This window comes from Pavona decussata, unplaced genomic scaffold, assembly GCF_977016875.1.
Source record: "Pavona decussata unplaced genomic scaffold, jaPavDecu1.1 SCAFFOLD_207, whole genome shotgun sequence".
Lineage (NCBI taxonomy): Eukaryota > Metazoa > Cnidaria > Anthozoa > Scleractinia > Agariciidae > Pavona > Pavona decussata.
The window spans coordinates 2,429,675-2,452,316 of NW_028145612.1; the positions used below are offsets into that span (position 1 = coordinate 2,429,675).

General features: G+C 38.2%; 1 protein-coding gene and 1 pseudogene across 3 annotated transcripts in view; one reads left to right on the forward strand and one right to left on the reverse strand.

The window, feature by feature from the left end:
- Positions 1 to 22,642, forward strand: part of LOC146460884 (coagulation factor V-like) — a 41,172-nt pseudogene that overhangs the window by 2,238 nt on the left and 16,292 nt on the right. Inside the window, exons 2-5 of the transcript XR_014857539.1 lie at positions 766 to 790; positions 1,025 to 1,350; positions 2,962 to 3,103; positions 4,225 to 4,556. The product of XR_014857539.1 is annotated as a coagulation factor V-like (transcript). The remainder of the gene's footprint in view (positions 1 to 765; positions 791 to 1,024; positions 1,351 to 2,961; positions 3,104 to 4,224; positions 4,557 to 22,642) is intronic.
- On the reverse strand, positions 17,898 to 21,070 carry LOC146460885 (uncharacterized). Of its 2 annotated transcripts, none has more exons than XM_085087784.1 (2): positions 20,386 to 21,070; positions 17,898 to 19,569 (listed from the first exon to the last, which is right to left on the reverse strand). In XM_085087784.1, exons 1-2 carry the CDS (start codon positions 20,871 to 20,873, stop codon positions 19,083 to 19,085), a joined length of 975 nt encoding a protein of 324 aa, XP_084943910.1. In that variant the 5' UTR covers positions 20,874 to 21,070; the 3' UTR covers positions 17,898 to 19,082. The 2 variants fall into 2 exon arrangements, with proteins under 2 accessions (XP_084943910.1, XP_084943911.1); XM_085087785.1 differs by having other exon boundaries at positions 17,898 to 19,783; positions 20,386 to 21,069.

Consider the following 22,642-nt stretch of genomic DNA (forward strand, 5'->3'; position numbering starts at 1 on the left):
CCTGAAGTTTTGGGGAAGTCGTGAAATCTAAGATGGCGACCATTTGTTACCACGTCATATGACCTCATCACTTCCCATTTCGGACGTCATTGGAGACATCGTTGTAGGTACTATCTATCCTCCAAGCCTCATTGTCATTGTCCCTTCTTAAGTTGCGAAGTTATGGAGTGGGGAAGGGGGGAGGTGGGGGGTATTTGGTCCGAAAAGACAAAAAAAGCCTGGTCTAGTGAGGGTTAAAAAGGAAGCAAATGTTGCAATTGATCGAAAAACAAATTAAACGAGCACTATATTCTGAACATTCTACTGATCCTTTGTGTGTGAGGCGAGTATTTTACCGGAAAAAATGGAGCATCAAATAAAATCATTATACTGATAAAATAATAGCATTATGTACAAAAGCCTAAATTTTATCCGTAAACGCCTAAGAGTCCGCTTTGGAAGGCGTGAAAATTAATTGGAAGTTTGAAAGTTACTTCATGGATAGAAGAGCGAAGAAAGGTATTATTGACTGACTCTAACCAGTTCATGATGTTGATGAGTTCAGGTTTGCTACTTCAGAGGTATGACCCTCTTTAATTAAAAAAAGACCTTTCTTCCACAGTCCTGGGGTTCCCGTCACACATGCAGACAAATGACAAATATAACCTGCAGTTCAATGTAACAGTTTTAATTTTGATATAAGTTTGTAGCCATTGAAAATACACATATTTTAACAAGCAAATGATACTTAACTGTTTACTTTTACAATTTGTGTTCATTTCTCAGGTAGCAAGAGCAGACGAAAACCGAGGTAAAAAACAACGACCTTCCCAGTTGAAGACCTTCAAGCTCATGATTAGCGACGTATAATGATCAAAGATATTATAAAATCATATTTCGATATCATTACTTCTATTAATTTTCTTTCAGCAACAGTCGGCCCCACTGTCGGAACTTTACCAGAGTGTACCAAGAACGTTTATAAGATATAGGTTATTATGTTATGATAAATATTGTTATTGTTATTATTATATCAAACCTTCAGAATGCCAAAACGCTCTCGGAATGGAAAACGGTGCAATATCAGATGGTCAAATCACGGCGTCGTCAAAATGGGATTCTCTCCATGAACCCTATCAGGCAAGATTACACTTCAAAGGAAGCCCGAAAAAAGCGGCAGCGTGGTCTGCTGGAGCGAACAATATCAATCAATGGCTCCAGGTTGATTTGGGAGATCAGTATACTAATATAACCCATATAGCAACACAGGGAAGAGCTAATTCGGACCAACGGGTAACTAAGTACAACTTGCAGTATAGTATTGATGGAACCAACTTTGTAAATTACACAGATGAGCAAGGACAAACCAAGGTAATGTAAGGGAGGGTTAATAATTCATGCGGAGGAGAGGCCATGATTATTTTGATGGGGTCTGAGGGTATTAATTTTTCAGCATGAGTTTTTCTTGGGGAAGGAGGGGGGGGGGGGGGGGGGGCTATTGAATTTTCTCCAAAAGTAGAAGAAGGTATAAGAGGTGCCATCAAAAAAGGTTCTGTTAAAAATGTTATATTTTCATTGTCAGTTTATGGATATGTAAGAAAAGTTTCTTTTGTATAAATTGTTGAGTATATTTTTGGAGCTTGTTTCAATACGAATAAAACATCTGATTCAATAAATAACTGAACTCATACTGATACTCGTTTGATGTCTTCGTCTGTTTGTTGTTGTATTTGTCGTTGGTCTATTGTTGTTTAAAGCTAGCCTCAGCTGGTGGCAGCTGTACAAGCTTGTGATTCAACTGTTAAATGCAAACCTTGACCGTGCACTTCCAGTGCTGCACCAGTTCTTTGCCCTTGATGGTGCAAGTACACAGACCCTATCATCGCTCTCCTTCCCACTAACACCCAAAATGTCACTCTCATCATGCAGCGGTTTGATGAAGATAAGGATTATAAGATCCTCATTTTTGTCTAACCACGGTATTATCTTTATTAAACCACTGCTTTATAACTTACCATGGAGTATAATTGAAAACCACATTTAAAAGTTGCCACAATTGATTTTTATCCCTAGAAGAATGATTTTTAAATAGAACCTAATTATAAGTAACTTTTTTTTTTGTATGATGGTAACACGTTATGCCCACCTTACGTCCGGCCTCAGTAGACCAGGTGCTAAGCTACAGGATAAGCTACCCTGTCAAGAGGATCTGTAGGCGTAATCTCATAAAGATAAATTTATGAATACAAATTGAGATCGTCGGGCAATGGCATTAAAATTCCTAATTCCATACCTGAAAAACGTTGGAAGGAAGCAGGTAGTAAGGATGGCTCTTTTCTTACAGCCATTTTCAGCAATACGTGTATAGCAGAGAAAAACTACTTTCTTTCGACATCCTAGATAGCCAGCTGGAAGACCGTTTTAACTATAAGGACAGAAGACTTCCCACTGATTAACCAAAGAAACGACAAATTAATTAGAACTTCCAACCTAAAATGGCTAATAAATGTCTTAGCCAGTTAACTTTGCAAAACTCAGGAAAATTCAAAATAGTTGACCTCTTTCTTAACTTCTGATAAAATTCGGCCGATTTACTGATTAATCTTGATATTCCTCGACGTCAGTCTGAAGTTAAATAAACCTTTCTTCTTTTTGCAAAGTAAGGTTAAACCGGAAATAAACCAGTTGTCCTTACTTTTAAGATTTAGGCCTGGCCTGGTTACATGTCGTGTCGAAAGATGGCATGCGAAAGATAGTCGCTATGCACGTAACATTGAAAAGGCTGTAAATTGAACCGGCCCAAACTTTAATGTTCCAGGCTGATTAGAACTGAATAATATTAACCATCTTTAACTTATGTCCTTTCTGTCAGAATTTTAGATGTATTTTAGCTTAAAGAAATACAGCATTGATAGGGGGTTGAAGAAATTAGGCTGAAATTGCACAATATGTTTTTGACGATATGCTTTCCCATTGATTTAGGGATTTACTGGAAACACAGACCAGAATACTGTTGTCATTCACAACCTGAACCCACCAGTCAAAGCGCGTTACATCCGCTTTCGACCAACAACTTGGAATGAGCACATTTCCATGTGGACGGAGCTCTATGGTTGTACAGAGGGTACGAAGAGAGATTTAGCTTTTCAGTAAAGTTTCATACATATACGGGGCTAGGGGAGAAGGTTGGCTAGTAAGAGGTGAGGGGAAAAATGGCATGTTAAGTTTTGAGCCTGGAGAATAAATGATAGGTGACTTTTTTTAATCAGTGACACAGGAATACTAGCTCGGCTGGGTTATCTGAACTAGAATCGAAGCTATGACCTTCCGATTAATAGTTTGGATGCTCTACCACTAAGCTACAGGAGACTCTTAGAGACTGGGGAATACAATGAGCTCGTCAACCGGCCGTATTTTTCTATTAAAGAAATAAAACAAACGGCAAATGTTTCAAATCCCAAGCAACTTGAGGAAGCCGGTTGATAGGATGTAGTAATACAGGAATTTTCGGGCAATGTAGAAATGGCGGTTGATAAATTGCTTAAAAGAACATTGCTTGAAGATAACTCGACAGTTTTTAGCGCTAAATATTTACAACCAACCTTATTTTGAAAAAGATAAATTGTCACCTTCATCAGTGGACAACTATTGCCATTTTGGAAACAGCTGAGCTCCACTGTCTCCTGACGTATCGCATTTAGAATTATGAGAAGATTGTTCTCCCAAGATATATAAAAAAAAGATACAAGGAAAGCGAATAGAAATGTAGAGTTCATGAACCGTAGAGTGATGACCATAGTATGAAGTAACAAGCTCATTAGATCTGATGACCATCTACCCAAACTGATAATCATCTTTATATTGTTTTATTTCTGGGACCAAATGTAGGACAGGTTTTTGGTTTACGGGTTTTCGAACAAGGGAACTTGTTCAGTTTAGCAGCTCTTTAATGAATAAGCGACACATCACTGTTTTTTCCTTTTCGTGTTTATTCAAATAGAAGGAACTACGTTTAATTCGTGTAGCGTAAAATTTTCGTCAATGAAACACCTTTTGAAACCTTTTCAATTGATCAACCAAATTGTTTTAACTATATTTTTACGGACTTGACCTAAAAGCCGTGCACCCATTTCAGTAAAACAGTAAACATACACTCCACTTCATTTTTTTTTTTTTGTGAGGCTCGTTTGAATATGTCGTTTTTGTTAGACTTGCATTTACATCAATATATTTCGAATTCTTAAGAGTGTCAACAACCTCTCGGAATGGCAAATGGCGCAATTACTGACGGACAAGTCACTGCGTCTACAGAGTGGGATAACGTGTCACATGCAGCTATATTAGGCAGACTATTTTACAACTCAAGAGCAGCGGCTTGGGTATCGCGCTTGAACAATGCCAATCAGTGGTTACAAATTGACCTGATCAGTCCTCATACCAAAGTGACACGTGTAGCCACACAAGGGAGAAGCGCAAGTTCTTATTGCTGTCAATGGGTAACCAAATACAAGCTGCAGTGCAGCACCAATGGAGTAATCTTTCAATATTACAAGGAACAAGGCCACAATAAAACCAAGGTGAAAAGTTGTATTTTCCTCTTGACTGATAGAGAAAATTAAAATCTTAATTTCTTTTGCAGCTTTTGACGATAGTAGTAACAGTAGCTGTGGCAGTACTCCTAGTCTAGGACCTATGGGCCTAAATCAGTCCGAAACTATCAACAATTTCATTTTAAAAATGGCGAAAATTAACCGACTTGAGCGTTATATAAGAAAATAGGCATTGACATCCGTTTTCTGTCACTGAATACCTATGGTACGCACGACGTACGTACGGGGATAGTGAGAATAAATATACCAGATGACACCACCAACACTACCACAACACTCCTACTACTACTACTCCTACTACTACTACTACTACTACTACTACTACTACTACTACTACTACTACTACTACTACTACTACTACTACTACTACTACTACTACTACTCCTACTCCTACTACTCCTACTACTCCTACTACTCCTACTACTACTACTACTACTACTACTACTACTACTACTACTACTACTACTACTACTACTACTACTACTCCTACTACTCCTACTCCTACTACTCCTACTACTCCTACTACTACTACTACTACTACTCCTACTACTACTACTACTACTACTACTACTACTACTACTACTACTACTACTACTACTACTACTACTACTACTACTACTACTACTAGTAGTAGTAGTAGTAGTAGTAGTAGTAGTAGTAGTACCACAGGTCACCAAAGCGTAATATATATATTTAGCCAAGCCTAAAAGCGGAGCTCTGATTTTTTTCATAGCATTTATAGAAATCTGCTTATCGTATGAACGTAGTGACCTTACCAGTTCCTCATCCTTTCTGCAGTTATATATATATACTTTTAGTGAATACGCAACAAACTGTCCATCAACAATTACAGTAACAATGTAATAAAAGAGGGTACAATTATTTATTGCTGATTTTGTCTTAACAGACCTTATCAGACAATAGCCCTTTTCACGGTTAACTCTGCTCATTTGCATTACAATGAAATCTAGCATGTATGTGAGGCAATTTCGGGCTATTTTGTAGTTTTAGCCCGAAATTGCCTCACATCCACGTTGGATAACATTGTAATGCAAATGAGAAAAGTCAACCGTGAAAAGGGCTATTGTCTAAAAAAAATGGCAAGTAATTAATATTTATGTTAAGGTAGCATATAGTCTTAACATATAGTCACCCTGCTCAAATCTCGTCCCCAGAGCCCCCGCGCGTAGGAACCAACATTGCTAGTACCCAGATTCTTCGTACACAAATATGGCGGCCGCGAATAGGAGAATTTAGTTTTGCTTTGTTCTAGAGATTTGGATAAAAATAGCAGTGTTTAGACGTCTTCCTGTATTAGGATGGCGCATCTAATCAGCGTGGTGGATCAAGGATCTTTTTAAGCGCCAGGAAACTTTGCAGAAGTTTTCAAATTTGGAGGCGATCGAAGTAAATTCCTACGCCTCATCTTATTTTTCCTGCGTGACTGAAAAATGTTCCGTTCTATAGCAGATTTATTGGGTTGAAGGAAAATTTTTAGTGTGATGAATGTCAAAAGTAGAAAGGGTTTTGCTGTGTCGGCGAAAGGCAAAAGGTCCGACGGCTCTGTCAATCTAGGAGGTAAGGACTAACTTCAAATCTTTGTCAACTTATGTAAGCTTATTAATGCACACCTTTGTACTAGAGGGAGCAATTTTCTAAAAGAAACCTTTGATGTTGAATAAAGATAATGTTAAAATTGCAAGCAAATACGGACAATAGTAGGCCAGTGTCGTTATATGAATTCATGTGGTCGGTTAGATTACATAATATTCAAACTGCGGACCAATTAAAGAGTAATTAATCATGGGGATTTTCAAAATATTTTAAATTTCATCGTTTTCTAGTCAAATTGAGTGATTTTTTTTTGTTGATGTTTAGGTTCTATTTGAGGGAGATGCACATTGGTGATGTTTGAATACAGGATAAATATTTCAAGTCAAGTTAGCTTTGTGTCATTTTTCTATTTTCTTTAAAATAATGTACTGTACTTGTTGCTGATTAATTAAATAAATAAGATTAAAAATTTCTGTTTTTCCCAGGTTGATAGCTATTCTTGTACACATAAAGTTGTTTATTTTGGTTTTTGTATAAACTTAAACTAGGTGTTCAGTTCCATGCCTTTGATATTGATTTACTAGAGAGTCAAGGGATAGGAAAAACATGAACCTTTCATAATTTCCTGTAAATCACATTAATTCTTTTGTTTTGAGAGTGCAAAGTGGTACTGTTTTGTTCAGGGAAACCACAGCAGTAATTGCAATTGTCTGCCTCTTATTCTTGATATTGCAAAGTCAACATGACAATCACTTGTGCCTTTTGCTGCTTTTTAGATATGAAAACTAGTAATAATCAAAACTGGATTTATTTAGAGAGTGCATTTGTTGACCTTGATCCTAGGTTCTCCCTCCTTCGCTAAGTTGGTGATAATATTATCTCCCCCTACAAAATCTGCAGGGGGTGCCAGATTAATGTCCCAAGATCCTTTCATTCATCGCAATCAAGGTTGGTCGTCCCAATAAATCTCGACTCCAATCTGTGTAAGGAGTGTGTTCTTTCTATGTAATTTATTGTTGAATGCAATCAATTTTGTAAGTCTAATAATTTATTCAACAGGAAAAAAATGTTTTTGCTGTCCCTAGCCATTTGTACCTGGTTTTTAAAGTAAGCAAATTGTTTGACATTAAATTAAATAATACTTGGGTAATTAAATCCTCAACTGTCCCTGTCAAAATCTTTACCAAAAAAAACCATCAGGCAGTTATGGGGTCAGTTATCCCCAGCCGTTGTTTTTTTTACACATTGCTACATGAGAGTTCACTTGGAGTAAAGTAAAGAAATAAAACAACAATTAACTAGGGGTAATGAAATTTTGTGCTGTACAGTGCTGATTATACAGCTGGGAAATCAGATAATTATCTCTGGAGTGTAAATTTCTGTGTGAGAAGGAAACCAATTAAATTTCGCATTGCCCTAGAGTGAGTACATTTGGTCCATCAGTGATCAAAATCCTGGGATAACGGGTTTGAATCCTGCCAAAGTCAAAGAGTTTTACTTTACCTTGCATGGACCACATTTCGTTACTGAGGTAATACTGAGGAGGAAATTATGCGGTTTTCTTCGTCACACAAATTTACACTGCAGATTTTATTCTCTGGTTTTTACACGGAATGCCCGCAGGCCAGGCCGTGTCTAGGTTTGGGTGGGGTATCTTTTTTTTTCTTCATTGTAGCCACAAATGTGCACATTAATTTATGCATTAAAATATGTCCTTCCCTAGTGGGGATGTATTGTTCTGATTCTCTTCAACAGAAGCGGCCCAATCAAAATCTATTATTTAGGCACATATCACAAGAGAGGGGACCCACTCATCCCTTCCTGTGTGACGTCAAATCATTATTTGATTTATTCATTAAACCTAGATTAAATTCTGCCCTCTCCCAGAAGGGATTTATTGTTCTGATTGTCTTGAACAAAAACGGCCCAATCAAAATCCATTATCGGCGCGTGTATCATGAGGGAGGGGACCCACTTATCTCTACCTGTGTGACGTCAAAGCAAATCATCATTTGGAAAAGTTGTTTTTTGTTCAATGGCGGCCACATGTCTGAATTTAAGACTCTGATCTGCCGTTTTCGAAAAGAAAACAAACCTTTTTCAAGCGGTAAATCGAAATAATAACTTCTAAGTAGTACCGAAGAAACTACGCTTTCACAAACAGATTGGATAATTTAAAGCGAACGAAGCCAGACCAGTTCAGCGGGGTCATGACGTTATTGCAGAGTTATTCCCAGTATGATTCCCAGTAACACAATGATAAAATATCACGCAGTCTCTCTGAATAAAACCATTCGACTATTTCAATTGCGAAGGGAGGATAGTTTTAAATATCTGCAAAACATATCATGGGGAATAAATGGGGCTACATTAAGCATTTCGTATAATGCCGATTAAGGGCATCTTGTTCAATTTAAGTACAGGCCTTGCTTCAACCTATTAACCTTTTGTCCTTACAAGCAAAATCCTAATTGAAGAAGTCATTAGACTGCTAAACACTACACCGCTGCAGCCTCAGACACCACTCCAGCTTATGGATAGCACCTCATCTGAGAACTCCCATTCATTTTTACACAGCAGCATACCTACCATGCATCATTTAATAAGTATTCTGTAAAAATATTCCTTACTTTACTTTTTATCATCTGGTTTTTCTAAGAAAAAAAAAATTGGAAGGTGCAAGAGTGCTTAAAGAGAGTTGAGTGTGCATAAGATAGTCCTCTTCTCTATTCACAAAATGATGTACAGCTAACATTTTGCTTGAAATATTGCAAATTAAAAGCATTTTATTACTTCCTTCTTCAAAACAATCAGTGGTTTATACTGTCCTTATATAAATATAGAAGATTTTTCATACACCTGTAAACCCAGTGGACAGAATGGAAAAGGAAAATAATATTTTATTTAGTGTTTTTCCTTATGTTACTGAGAAAGGTATACTAGACTATGTGATAAGGTGTCACAAAACCCATGAAAAATAAAGTTATTGTAGGGTAATCAAAAGTAAGTAAAAGAATATACCGGTAGTTACGTTTGTATAATAATGATATCTGAATCACTACAGTGGAATACCAATTGTTTTTAACCTGCAAGGGAAACAGAATTTTGTTAAAAAAAAAAATAGGAGGTAAAAATTTGACTGAAGCAAATTCAAGAGAATTAACAACTATTTGTGCAAAGAATCAGGAGTGTCGATTAAAAATTGAGGGTTCAAATAGCTGAGATTGCCCTGTAAAAATTAATACCTACACATAATAATTTTCATAATTCATTACTCACTACCATGTTTGAAAGTTTTCTTTTCATTAAAAGAGATGGCTGATAAGAAGTTTGACCTTTTATCTGTAATCACAGTTATCAACAGAAGCCAGGGTCTGGTTGCATTAAACATGACCTGAATATCAGCCATCTCCTCTCCAGATTATTGGTGAGTGATGGGAAACGTATACAGGGAATGCCCCTTGTTCAGCATATTTTTGTCAAGCCTGGATTTATCAATTGAATACTGTTATAAGAATAATAATATTGAGTGACAGTTCTCTGATGCTTATAAACACAGCTTGGCACAAGCATCCAGTGGCCAATCTCTGTTGTACACACTATGATAGAGCAATAGCCCTACCTTGCCAACTAATTAAAATCTTTAGTGCTGAAGAAAAATGTTACATCAGTAAGTGCCTATTCTATTTGGTTCCTGCCATCATAAACATTCATAAAAAGGTAAGAAATTTAATACACAACTGGATCTATCCCTTGATGGGAAAAGTGCACAGAACTTTCAAACAAGAATACATAATTTACAAGTTTATGAACTGCCTCAACAAAAACTTCCATTAACAAAGTGATTCTTGAGCCATACAGTGTTTTCATCACATCTGTCATGATCTGTGATGGCAAATAACAAGCTTACATCGATTTATTTTTTGTTACGGCTAAAACTCAAGGTCTTAATCTACCAAAAAAAGGTTACACCCTCTGTGCATGGCTTTTGTGCCCACGCAGTGGCAGATCTTAAAACAGTCCTGAGAGAAGGTTCATTATTTATGCATATAGGGGCCTATGATTATTTATAAAATTTTCCCTTTCATATTTTGGAAGCCCCCCCCCCCCCCACCCCTACCCAATGATGTTCTAAAATTAATATTTTTTCTGTTTCCCCCCTCCCCTCATGAGCTATCCTCCAAACCATGGTAAAATACCATGCCCACTCCCCCTTATCACCCCTTTTAACTTTAAAACCTTCTCTAAAATAGAAAATACAAGCATTTCTGGAGTCTTAACATTTAATGACACAATTTGCATCTTAATTAACTAATACATTTCACTTTCAAAAATCCTTTACTAAAAATTAAAATGGTATAAAGGCTGACATTCACTACATAGAGAATGCAGTGGTTTTATATTATAAACCACATTTATATAAATAGCTGTTGTTTGCTTTGCCAAGGAATCATTCTAATATTCCATGCAAATAGTTACATTGACCTAGCCCCCTACCTTCTTTTTTGAAAAAAATGTTCAGCCATCATACAAATTGATTGTAACTGTATACTCTCTTTAAAATACCAATAGACTCTCTTTAAAAATCAATTTTTCTGGCGATGAAATACAATAGTAGCCATTTTTTAATGTGATCTATATCATAAATACTGCATGTACAGTATTTATGATGCAGTAGTTAATTAAGATAATGTTTGATGAAGTCAGGTTCCAAGATACCGAAATGATTAACGGAAGATGATACATCGACCACATGAAGACAGTGGCCAGGGGGAAGCTGAAAGAACTAATTCTGCAGTTGGAGATGCTAGCCATTATCGATAGCAGTTCTATAAAATGGGAAAATTTTTCATGACAAATAAGACGAAGAAATTTAGAAGATGGCTCAGTGACTATATTACTATGAAAATTGCAAAGATAAAGAATAAAGAGAAATGCATGGAGGGTTGGTCATGACATAGCATTGCACATTGCGAAGATGCACCTGTTCTGTCAGATTACATAAGGGCATTTGTAACAGAGAGGGAGGAGGTTTTTTTTTTTTTCAACAGTACCCAGCTAATCATAATTTCATGAAGGCATAAGAAAGTTCAGAGAAAAACATGTCCCTGGCTATAATATTATTTTGCTTGAATTTGTGACCATATACTGTAAATGATTACCATGATGTTGGAGAGTTCTACATGGAATTTGTCAAAGATAGTCCTACAAGGTTAAGGAAAAGCAGCTGCAGTGCGCTTCATGCAAAAATTGGTTGGCTGGCTCCATGATGTGCAGAATTCCACGCCCTTTCCCGAATAAAAAAAATTAAGGTACAAATTAAAGTCAGCGCAAATAAAAAAAATCATTCAATGAAGGAAAGCTGAACACAGTGAAAGAAATTACAGACTTTTCTTCTATAGACTGTACCTTTGTGGCTTCTGAGGAGCTAGTTAAAATATACCTGGACCATTTAAATCATCTCCATTTCTTCAAAGATTTGCAAAATCAAGCAACCGTCAAGAACCGACGAAATCGAGAACAAGGATTACAATTGGAAAGAGTTACTACTATTGTCTACAGGGTTAAAATCTCTTTATGTTTTTGAACTTGACATTTACTTGAAAAAAACACTCCCTTCCATACAAGAAAAAAATGAGAAATGAAACATTGTGCTAATAACCAGTCAACTACAAGAAGCAAGGGGACAGACATTACAGCGACAATGAAAGTGCCAGGCCAGCGTCTTTTACAAGCTAACAAACACACATCTGACGATGATGATCACGAAAGTGATGGAGACGACGTTGTTGTGGGCGAAACATGGTGTAGTGAAAGTGAGGAGATGTTTAGTGAGAGTGAGAGTGATGATAGCGAGTGTGAACTTGACCATTGCCGGCAAAGAAAAGGTGCAGCACTAGAAGTGGACGGAGTGCCACATGCTTTGCGTTAAATTGGTGAATTGCTTAACCCTAGATAGTAAAAGAAAAGTGCTTAGACCTTAATAATATTTTTTGTTGCTTAACCGGCAGGGGTATTTTGCTGGGCCCAGTTGCTCGAAGCATGGTTAGCGCTAACCCGGGTTAAATGCCATGACAACCTATAGGTTTTAATACCTCTTAACCAATGGTTAGCGCTTAACCATGCTTCGAGCAACTCAGCCCTGAATGCCAAATGTTGCATCTTTAATGCTACCTATGACAGATTAGCATTAAAGGGGAAGTAACACAAAATTTGATGTAATTTTAAAACCCCAAAATGTTTGTCTGACAACAGAAACAAAAAAAATGGTTGTCTAGGTTTGTTATAAATTATCACCCCAGTGCATGAAAACTGTCGATTAGTGCCTCTCGCCAGGGACAGAGTAGGTCGCAATGGATTGAAACTTGAAAAATATTAGGCTAACGTTTTTCAAGTTCTCATATTTTTGTTTCGAAAATCTGCTATAACAAATCACGAGTTGTTCCTGTCAAGAATTGAGTTGATTTTTCTCCTCTTACAGTTCTAGAATTATTTTGTAGCAAAGTGAAGGTCTTACTTCACCATTTTTAACAAAAGAGGTCAATTAAACCCCATGATACTTCCCCTTTAAGCAACAAATGAAGTTATTTAGGTCTAAGCACTTCTCTTTACTGTCTAGGGTTATACTGGCAGACAGTTAGCTTTAAGTTGTTGTTATGGCAGCCATTCCATAAAAGGACTTTTATGAATTCAGCATTTGGCATTCTGCAAAATACACTGCCGCTTCAAAATTAAACTTTAAATTATACTTGGCTTCATGTGAATAAATATACTACCTGTTATACAAGGTAGTAAGGTATCGTTTTGAACCCAAAAACCCATTTCAGTAAAAGAGGCATCCTAAGCTACATGATTATGTGAGTGGGGGTCCAAAATCAAATATCAAAATAATAAATGTATGTACACTGAAGGTAAATATTCAGGACGGGTACTTCCTCCTATAGCTTCCTATTGATATTTTTTTTTTCTGTCGTCATTGTTCTTTTTCGATGCGAACTTGTATATATACCGGTATATAACAATCAGTACAGAAATAAACTAAACACTTACGATCTTTAAAAAATTTGCACAAACAAGCGAATAAATATTTTGTGTAAGCTAATTATATTGATGAAAATGAAATCACACTTTGCTTTTAACGTTCTTTGAAAAGACTTTCAGTCAAGAATACTCACACATCTAAATCTTTGCCGTTACATCCTATTCCTTTAAGTATTTGTGTTCAATGAGCGAAAAAGAATGCTCTAAATTAAGTTAGCAGTATTTTGTCAACATTGCAAGAAATCAATATCTTGCAAACCAGCCAAGATTTGTCAACAAAATCACATGGATATACTCGCCTCTTCTGAGAATAACCAGTCCTTTTATTCCACTGCTGATTTTTTTCGTTCGTTTAACAACGTTAATTGAGCGAAACGTTCCACTTCAAGAGGAAAAATCCAACGTCTCGCCAAGCCCCCCAGTAAAAATATTTTGTGATCACAGCGTGATCACTCCTTTCACCGTGATCACGCCTTCACAAGGCGTGATTGGAGTGATCACACCCGTGATCACGGTGTGATCACTCCAGTGACCGTGATTCTCTGCAGTGATGGCATGATCACGTATGATCGGTGATGGCTTAACTGTCCAAACATTATTCATTAGAGTAAAATTGAACAACAAAAACAACCAAACTGCATATAAATCTCATTCAAATGGTCCAAAATATCTGTAACACAAATGGAGTAAAAAAATCTTTTATTCTAGTAAATTAAAGATGTGGTTCAATGATCAGTTAAAGCGGGCACACTTTAACCGCGCTTAAAACTCGGGACAATTGAATCTTTCTATACTGTGTGTAGTTCAATCTTTAACTCACAGGTTTCAAGGTTTCACGCGTTTTTTTTCCTCCGTTCATCAGTCCTGTACAACATTTTATAGCAGCTTTTTAAACGACTAAGAATGAATATTTACATTTGGACGATCAAATGCAAATTCAATCCTGATAGTCGTTGTAGCATATGTTGCCTTCTATGCTTGATTCATTTCACTTACTCGATCCAAGGCGAAAACTCAAGGCTGCTTTTTTGCATGTTTCCGACGAAGCACTGAAAAATATTTCCATTAGATACGATTCTAACTTCAGTTTCGAGAAAAATAGCGCCTTTTCTCCGAATTCCGTGACACGTGCGTGTCGGAATTTTATCTACAAGGTCTCTTGAGACATATGCGTGTTTAATCTTATTGGCCAAATGTCATTAACCTGTTTCGAATTACCTCTTCCTGATCGCGTTACAAAAATTGTCCTGAAAATAAACTTGACCGTTGGTAATTTGACTTAGAAGAGTGGGAACGTTTTCAATGCGAATTATCTTCTCTTATCATTTTGGGAAACAGTTTAATGTTTGCTTTACTGAAGCGAAGATCTGCACCCGGCCGTTTTGTAAACAACAGACTGTTCCTTCGGATTGTCTCCGACTGTGTATTGCCGCTTGGATGTTTGAAGTTCGTCGCGATAAATGTACTCTGATCGAGAACTCTGAGGACTTCTTTGGTCTGCTGTAAAACGAAATGATTCTTGCAAGTTGTCAATTTTAGTCCACGTTTATAGACGGGAAAGTCAATATCGAAGAACGTTCCAATTATCGAGGTGAGCAACACGATCACATATAAATATAATAACGATGATTTTAGAATTTAAGTGATTCCCGGTTAGTATTCTTCTAAACCAAGATGAACAATAGTAGTTCACGTTTAATAAACCTGTTTGTAGTTCTCAACTTGTCAAAATGTATACTATTTTAGCTTGTTCCACTGCGCAACAGACTGCCCCGTGTGGTGTTCATTTTTATTCTGTACACAAAAATAAATAAACTTACGTGCTGCAAAACAACTTTTTACTGCAGACTGCTGTGTTTATAATGTTAAGCCCGGTGTTAAGGCACTGTACTAATATAAATTGTTACGCTTGTCTACTATACTAGATAATTTGCTTATTTTCAAGGCGGTTCAATTCGAAATTCATTCCTCTATTGAAAAAGTGCGTGATCATGCCACCGTGATTTTAAGGGAGTGATCACGGTCATCAGCCATTCAGGCGTGATTCTGGTTTTTCTGTGATCACGGCCGTGATCACGCGTAAAAAGTTTTTACGCGTGATCACGGCGTGATCACACCCTGTGATCACACCCGTGATCACGGCGTGATCACGCCTTTATTTTTACTGGGGCCGGATCGGAGTAAAATGAGTTAATTCACTTCAAGATTCGGTTGCTGTTTATGCTTCGTCCTCTCCCGCCAGCCGCGATTCGTATTTATACTCTTTCTCCCGCTGTTGGAAGGCAAAATTTGGAGTAGATTAGAAAATAAAACTCCAAGGGAAATAATGGACATGGACCGAAAAAAGTGAGCTCAACAGCATTCTGTTGCAGTATTTAGCTTATTAAACGCAAACGGCGTGTCAACACTGCGCGCAAAACAACAAGTTCTTGCAAGACAACAAACAAGCAAAATTTTGTCAACAAAATCACATGAATATACTCGCCTCTTCTGAGAATAACCAGTCCTTTTATTCCAATTCCTGATTTTCCGTTCGTTTTACAACATCAAGTGAGCGAAACGTTTCACGTCAAGAGGAAAAATTCAACGATCCGTCGCGCCGGGTCGAAGTAAGATGGTTTCACTTCAAAATTCTGATGATGTGCAAGTCGATTTGTTTCTCTCGCCGATAGTCGTCTTGCTGTTTCTCCCGCTGTCGGTTACATAACTTGACTTTGTATTTTGTTGTCTTCAAAATGTCTTTGTGTTTTTCTTAAAGGCAACTTCCCGCTAAATAAACAAGGGTCGCAGTTCGATCGCAGCACGATCGCAGCACAGCTTCACACAACCTGAGTTTTCCTGTGGAACTTAAATTGCGGTTGTTTCGCCCGAAAGTCGACTCGCCCGAAAGCGTTTCGCCCGAACTTGCGTCGATTCGCGGACGAAATTACACCGTATTCACAAATTCCATATGGATTTTAATAATTAGTTCCAGGAGCTCATAAGACTCCTGTTAGTTCTAAGTTTTCACTTCGCGGTAAAATTTCCCGCTAACAAAAGTAAATCAATTAAATAATATTTGTTACAAATCGACATGCCAGCTATTTGTCTTGAAATTATAATCAATCATCTTGTAGGTAAATTCCTAATATCTCGGAGACACTTAGCCTGCGAACGCAGACGTATTTCCGGCTGTCGCTTCACTCCGCCGAGAAATAACGTCTGCGAAAACGAGCCGAGAAAAAATTTCCGTGACGTCAAAGCTTTTGTCTTGTTGTTAGCCAATAAAATTCCCTGATAGAATTTGACACTCGCGTACACGCGCGATGCAGAGTGAGAGACGCGGGAACCCGGCGATTTAGAACTGGCATTTGCTATGAGCTCGGGCGAAACACCCGTAAAAGATTTCTACGTCTGAGGTTTGTTTTCTATGCAAAGTAAAAGTTTCCAGTGAAGAGAAGATAAAAGTGTTTGGAAAAAGTTCTCTGGAAATTCACAAATTAATACTGCGTTCAACTGAAGTCGATCTGACTGCTTACGTTGGAAGCTTTGCCGCTCCAAATGTTATAATCGTCTGCTTCGCTACAAGAGGGCTTTGGACAAAGTAGCAGATTTCGAGAAGGAAATCAAACAAGATTTTAAAAATGATGGCCCGTTCCGTGTAAAACGACTCGCTAACGAGCTAGGACAGACGCCAGGTCTGCTTTGAAGGTGCGAATGTAAATAATCGCTCGCAATTAAATGTAATGTTCGATCCGAGCTTTGGTACTTCTTCTTTTGAAAGCTCTTATCCGCCTCCTGTTGTCACTTTTGGTGCTGTTAGCCTTATTGCCCCAGTAGCTTTGCTTTCGCCACGTCGTTTTCTCGTTCCAAACGGCTTGCTTGAAAATGCTTCTAGAGGAGTAACATCGGGCTTCACTGACCGAGTGTTGACCTCCACGCCGAAGTGCACACAAAGATTACAATAAACAAACATGATGCAGTTGATGATATATTCATTTAACCCTTTAAACCCTACTATCAAGATTTGAATTCTCACTTGTTGCCCCTATTCATTTCCTACAGAAGAGGAGGGGAGAGGTTGTTTAAATATCCACCAAATTCATCTTGTGTGAACCATGTTTTACAAAGCATTCATGCTGATCACTCATAGGGCTTAAAGGGTTACAACAGGCTCTTCGTGTGGTATAAAATGACAAAATAAATAATTGTAAGTTGGAACCCTTTCATAGAATGGTATGTCACAAGCAGTCAAGATGCAAATCTAGCTACACTGTATTTTAATGGTCTCTTGTAATCAACTAGTCTCCTTCGCAGCCGTTATTTAAGGTCGTCACGCAACGCTCCTCCAAATACGCGTTTTAAACGCGTTTAATACGCATTAAAACTAGCGGGGAGGAGCGTTGCGTGACGACCCTAATAACGGCTACGAAGGAGACTAGTAATCAACATGAGAACCCCTTAAATGCAATGCATAGGTGGTGAAAAATTGACATTGAATGTGATGGCTTTCTCAGAAATGTGCATATTTGTCAAGAACCACTCACAAAAGTTCTGATTAACATTTGGCAGGAATACACTTCAGGAAACCAGGTGGATTATTTCAAAACAACTAAAATTTAACAGTGGAAATTTAAAGAACAATAATCCAGTTTTCCTTTAACAAAGGAGATCTAAAAAGTTGTGGGAAAAATATCACTGGAAGAGTGTTAACACAAGAACATTGTTTACAAGTTTGTTTCAGATAAATTATGGGAGTAATATATTACATGATGTAGCAAGATTCTCAGCAAACATACAAAACCTGTTTAATTAAAGGCATGTTTATAGCACAGTTATCGGATTGTTTCTATGGAAATAACACATGTCAGAAGTATCAAAAACTGTGTTCAGCCACATACGCTAAGCCAAAATCAATATTAAGTAACTGTAATCTTAACTACCAGCATGCAAACGTTCTTGTTAGAGTAATCTATTGTGTAGTTCCAGAAAATGTCCATACTCCCCCCACAGAAGGGATTGGAAATTCCGGAGGGGTGGGGGTTCTCAAAGGCCCAAATATGTAAGTAAATGTATGAAGCTTGACTGGAATTTCCAGAGAGGTGAGGGAGGGGGGGGGGGGGGGGTCTAAGGAAAAATCCATCTCATGGGAAAGGTATGGATAATTTTTGGAACTACACATTCTATTGCAGCTGCAAATGAAAAAATGCTTTTAAATGTTGTGTGAAACCACATTTCAAACATTAACCAGGGGTCATACAGAACTTTTAATTTCAGAATATTTTCAGAATAACTTCAAGCATATTGCATTCTTTTCACACTTTTTAAGGGCTGTAAATGCAATAAGTGCCAAAAGCAATTGTTGCAACTAATTAAAAATTGGTTCATGCTTAGCGTGTGTATATCGAGTTATGGATGCACGCGGGAAAGTTTGGAGAGCATGAAAGAGGCGTAAGAGTTGCGGGAGGTGTAGCCGAGAGCAACTCTAGCTTCTTGAGTGCTCTCCAAACTTCCCAAGTGCATCCTTAACTCGATATATGCACAGCTAAAAGCATGAACCAATTCTTTTATAACATAGTTAAAATAAAGTAAAGATTTGGAAAACAGGTTTTGTTTCCTGATTAATTACAAAATTCTCTGTAAAAAGAAGAAAAGTGAAAGTCATTTCTCATATCGGTTTAATCTAAACGTTTCATTAAACTTTGACAAGCTCTTATGAATATACATTTTTTATGGTGTTGTCTCTCAGTAAAACATTTTTCATAACATAGCGCGCGCATGCTTCCCCTATCTGACTTGCACATGTCATCCAATGGACGCATGGCTGTGCGTATGTTGAGAAATGTACCATGATGACGCCAATAGTAATTAGATTAGGATGCACGCACGCTATGTTATAGAACGCGAATAGGTCCGTGATCACTCTGGAAGGATGCAAGGGTGTGGTCCTTGTTTGACTGTGGGGTGCAAAAGTGTAGCATTTCTAGCAATTAGCAACACAGCCTTTGGATCTCTTTCTTCTGAGCTATAGATTTTGTCCCCAAGGAGGGTCTTCAGTGTTGAGTACACAACGGCACATTGTTTGATAGTTTGCGTGTAAATGATGGTTCTGGTTGCTGCTGAGCCACAGTCTTTCAACTCATCGGCTATCCAGGAGAAATACTCTGTAAGGCTAGCATTTTTCCCCATGTATTGTACAACATAGGCTGTGTTTTCTTTGTTTGGGTTTTCATGAACAATGTGGAAACCATCCATTAGCAGCACTTTAAATATTGTGCCCCTGGTATCCTTTGTGGCCTTGGCAGTCAATGCAGTGAATGGGGTTCTTGGAAGAAGGGACCGGAACTCGTGCAAATGCGAAAACCAAACTCGAAAAGCTGCATGTTTGTTCGTTTTTGACTTTCCCCTAGAATGGAAAATATACTTGTATAAACATGTAAGCTTAAACGAAATATTAGCCAGCTAGAACATTCAGTTTTTCCAGTGATCTCTCCCTTGTGTCTGTGGTAGCTGTCACTGTAAGGGCAACGAAAGGAACTTCCAAAAGCAGGGACCTGAACTCATTAAGTCTTGAAAACCACACTCTGAAGGCTGCATGTTTATTTGATTTTGATGTACCCCTACAAAAATATGAAAACCACATAAGTTGGACTCCTTTGGGTACTGGATGCAAATGAAGCACATTGTTGAACCATTGCTTGTGTATTTGGTCCAATATTGTTTCTATTATTTTACGCCATCTGTGTCCAGTACACCAAGTAAGAGCCATTATATAGTTGTGTGTTGTAGACATTAGCATAAAAATAATAAACTGCAACAGGGTAGAGGCCAGGAATATGTAAAGCATAAATACATTCGCATGACCCTTCCCATAAATCACGGTGAAAATGACAATTTCAACAAATAAACGAATGTACTGCATGCATCACCTTCTGAATTTAAAGGAGATGTCATGCATGTTATCAAAATAATTTGCATGCACTCAACAACAATTTCATTTCATTGTCTGAAATTGACATAATATTAATTAAAAAAAAGTACGAGGAAAAACAACCAAGTAAAGCTTGACCTAGATATACTTAAGAAGCGCGATTTCAGGTAAGCAACAAAACAAAAGAAAATCTCGATCTGAGACATTCTGAAAGATGCTCATTTCACAATTGTTCATTTCGTTCCATTTGGAGGAGGCAATAAGTCAAGTAAAAGTCCCTGTATAACTTACCAATGGGATATTATATGAGCTTCATCAATAGCCACAGCTCGTACGGACTTCTTGTAACTGTCGCTTGAGACCATTTTACGCCACCTTTCATCGCCCAACCATGTTTCTGGCGATCCGTAAACAATAGAATACTGGCCATTTTCCACTGCTTTCCTCTGCGATTCAGTGATTATATCGCTCAGACAAATAGCACTTATTCCAAGCGAGGTTAATCGACTTACTTGGTCTTTCATTAGGCTAACTAATGGCGAAACTACGATTACTATATTTCTCTCACGTACTGGCTCCAGCGAAGCAAACACTTCGGGTAATCCCTGAAATATCATTGACTTTCCAAATCCAGTAGGTAAATTCACGAAAACATCCTTATTATCCAGAGCGATGCATCTTATGGCCTCTTCTTGTTGTTGATTGAGCTTCTGTATTCCAAATCTTTCACAAACTTTTCTGAACGCCAACTCCACACAAGACTCAACATCGTCCGCCATTTTTTTTACACGCGTACTCGTGTGCCTCACGCTAGACACGCGTGTTTAGTTCTGGACTTTTCTGAACCAAATTGTGATTGGTTCAAAAAGAATGACGTCATGGAAATCGTTTGTGGGTTCGTTTTCGCAGACGTTATTTTTCGGCGGAGTGAAGCGACAGCCGGAAATACGTCTGCGTTCGCAGGCTAGGAGACACTCGGCACCTCAACGTAAGGACCTCTTTTAGTTTGTTTGTACAATTTTTACTGACTCTCTTCGCTCGTTTTATTGTGTAGGTCTTACAGCTTTTTTTTCCAATGTAAGTTTTCCATTTTATTATTTTAAACATCGCGCTAATCGACGTGAGCCCGGGCGATATATGCCGTTGGCGAATCGGGACTTTCGGGCGAAACAACCGCTGCGTACGGACGGACGGACGTACGGTCGTATGGATGGACAAAAGTGACGTCATAACCAAACCAAAATTTCTCGCATTCACGGGTTACCAGATTCTCTTAGCTATGGGGCTCCGCTGCGCGCGCCTGCGGCGCGCGCGAGAGCTCCGCTATTATAAGAGGTTGTATGGCGTTAAAATTAAATCGGAAATTGGACAACAATATTACATCAATTCTGAAAAAAAAAAGTCTGGAAAAGCTTACGTACCCGGTGTGTTTTGCTGTGCTTTCAAGGTTTCGTAGAGCTTCTAAACACTGTTTTGAGAGGTTTCTCTCTCAACGGCTGGTTCAAGTGCAGCACCGTGTTATGTAAATGACAAGGATGGTATACCTGAAGTCGAATTTGTATGTAATCTAAACTTTGCTTGAAATTTAAACATTTCCGTTACCTGCCTCACCATATTCCAAGAAGAATGATGTGCGGTCCTTCCCGAGCAACTATTTCTTGGAGAAGTTCATTTATTGAGATACAGCCCTTCGTTGAAAACAAAGTTGCCTTCAAATCGAGCGCCATTTTTGGCGCGGACCAAGCTGTGTTCCTGGAATGTCATCACAAACTCACGGTCAAACCCAGGCTCGAGTACTAAAATGTGCCCGACAGGGGGAATCCACGTGAAACCTTTTGGCCCGCAACAAACTACACACACCTCCTCCCTACTAAGTGCAGTTCTGTACAATTTCGAAGATCAGTTTACTTTACATCAACGTTTCGTCCCAAATGATACAATCAGTAGAGAGTGTATCCTTTCCTGCACCAGAATTTTGGATAACGAACGTTGAATAACTACAGTCCTAGTCAAGTTTAGTTGTGGCCCTTCACAACCAAGCCGAAAATATCCCTCTCGTGCTCCCCTCCCCCTCTCAATGTTATTAGGGACCTTTAGCAACTCAGATTTTTGCGACGGCTAGGGCGAGAGGAAAGTCGGTTTTACTTCCGGTAGACGTTTTACATTTTGACCGGCAGCCGTCCTCTCCCCGCGCGGACGTGAGAACAGCAAGGTTAACGTTGTGTACAAAACGTGAGTACATTTCTTCTTTCATACAGTAATTATATTCCATTTCTCCCTTATTTCGATCCTGAATGCTTCACGACAAACTAGGCAACATGGAATTTGCTTAAATTAGGCTAAATAATCGATGGGTTAAAACTGTTCGTCTTACTACTTTCAGGTCTACGGCATGGGAATGCGTACGAAGGCAAACAGCTTGCATTAAAGTAAGTTCATTCCCCAGGGGGGGATACTCGGGCATAAACGTGACGGGGGGGTCAGACGTATTTTTTTGGGTCTAAAATTTTCAACTCCTGTATTTTTTTGGGTCTAAAAAATGTGCGCG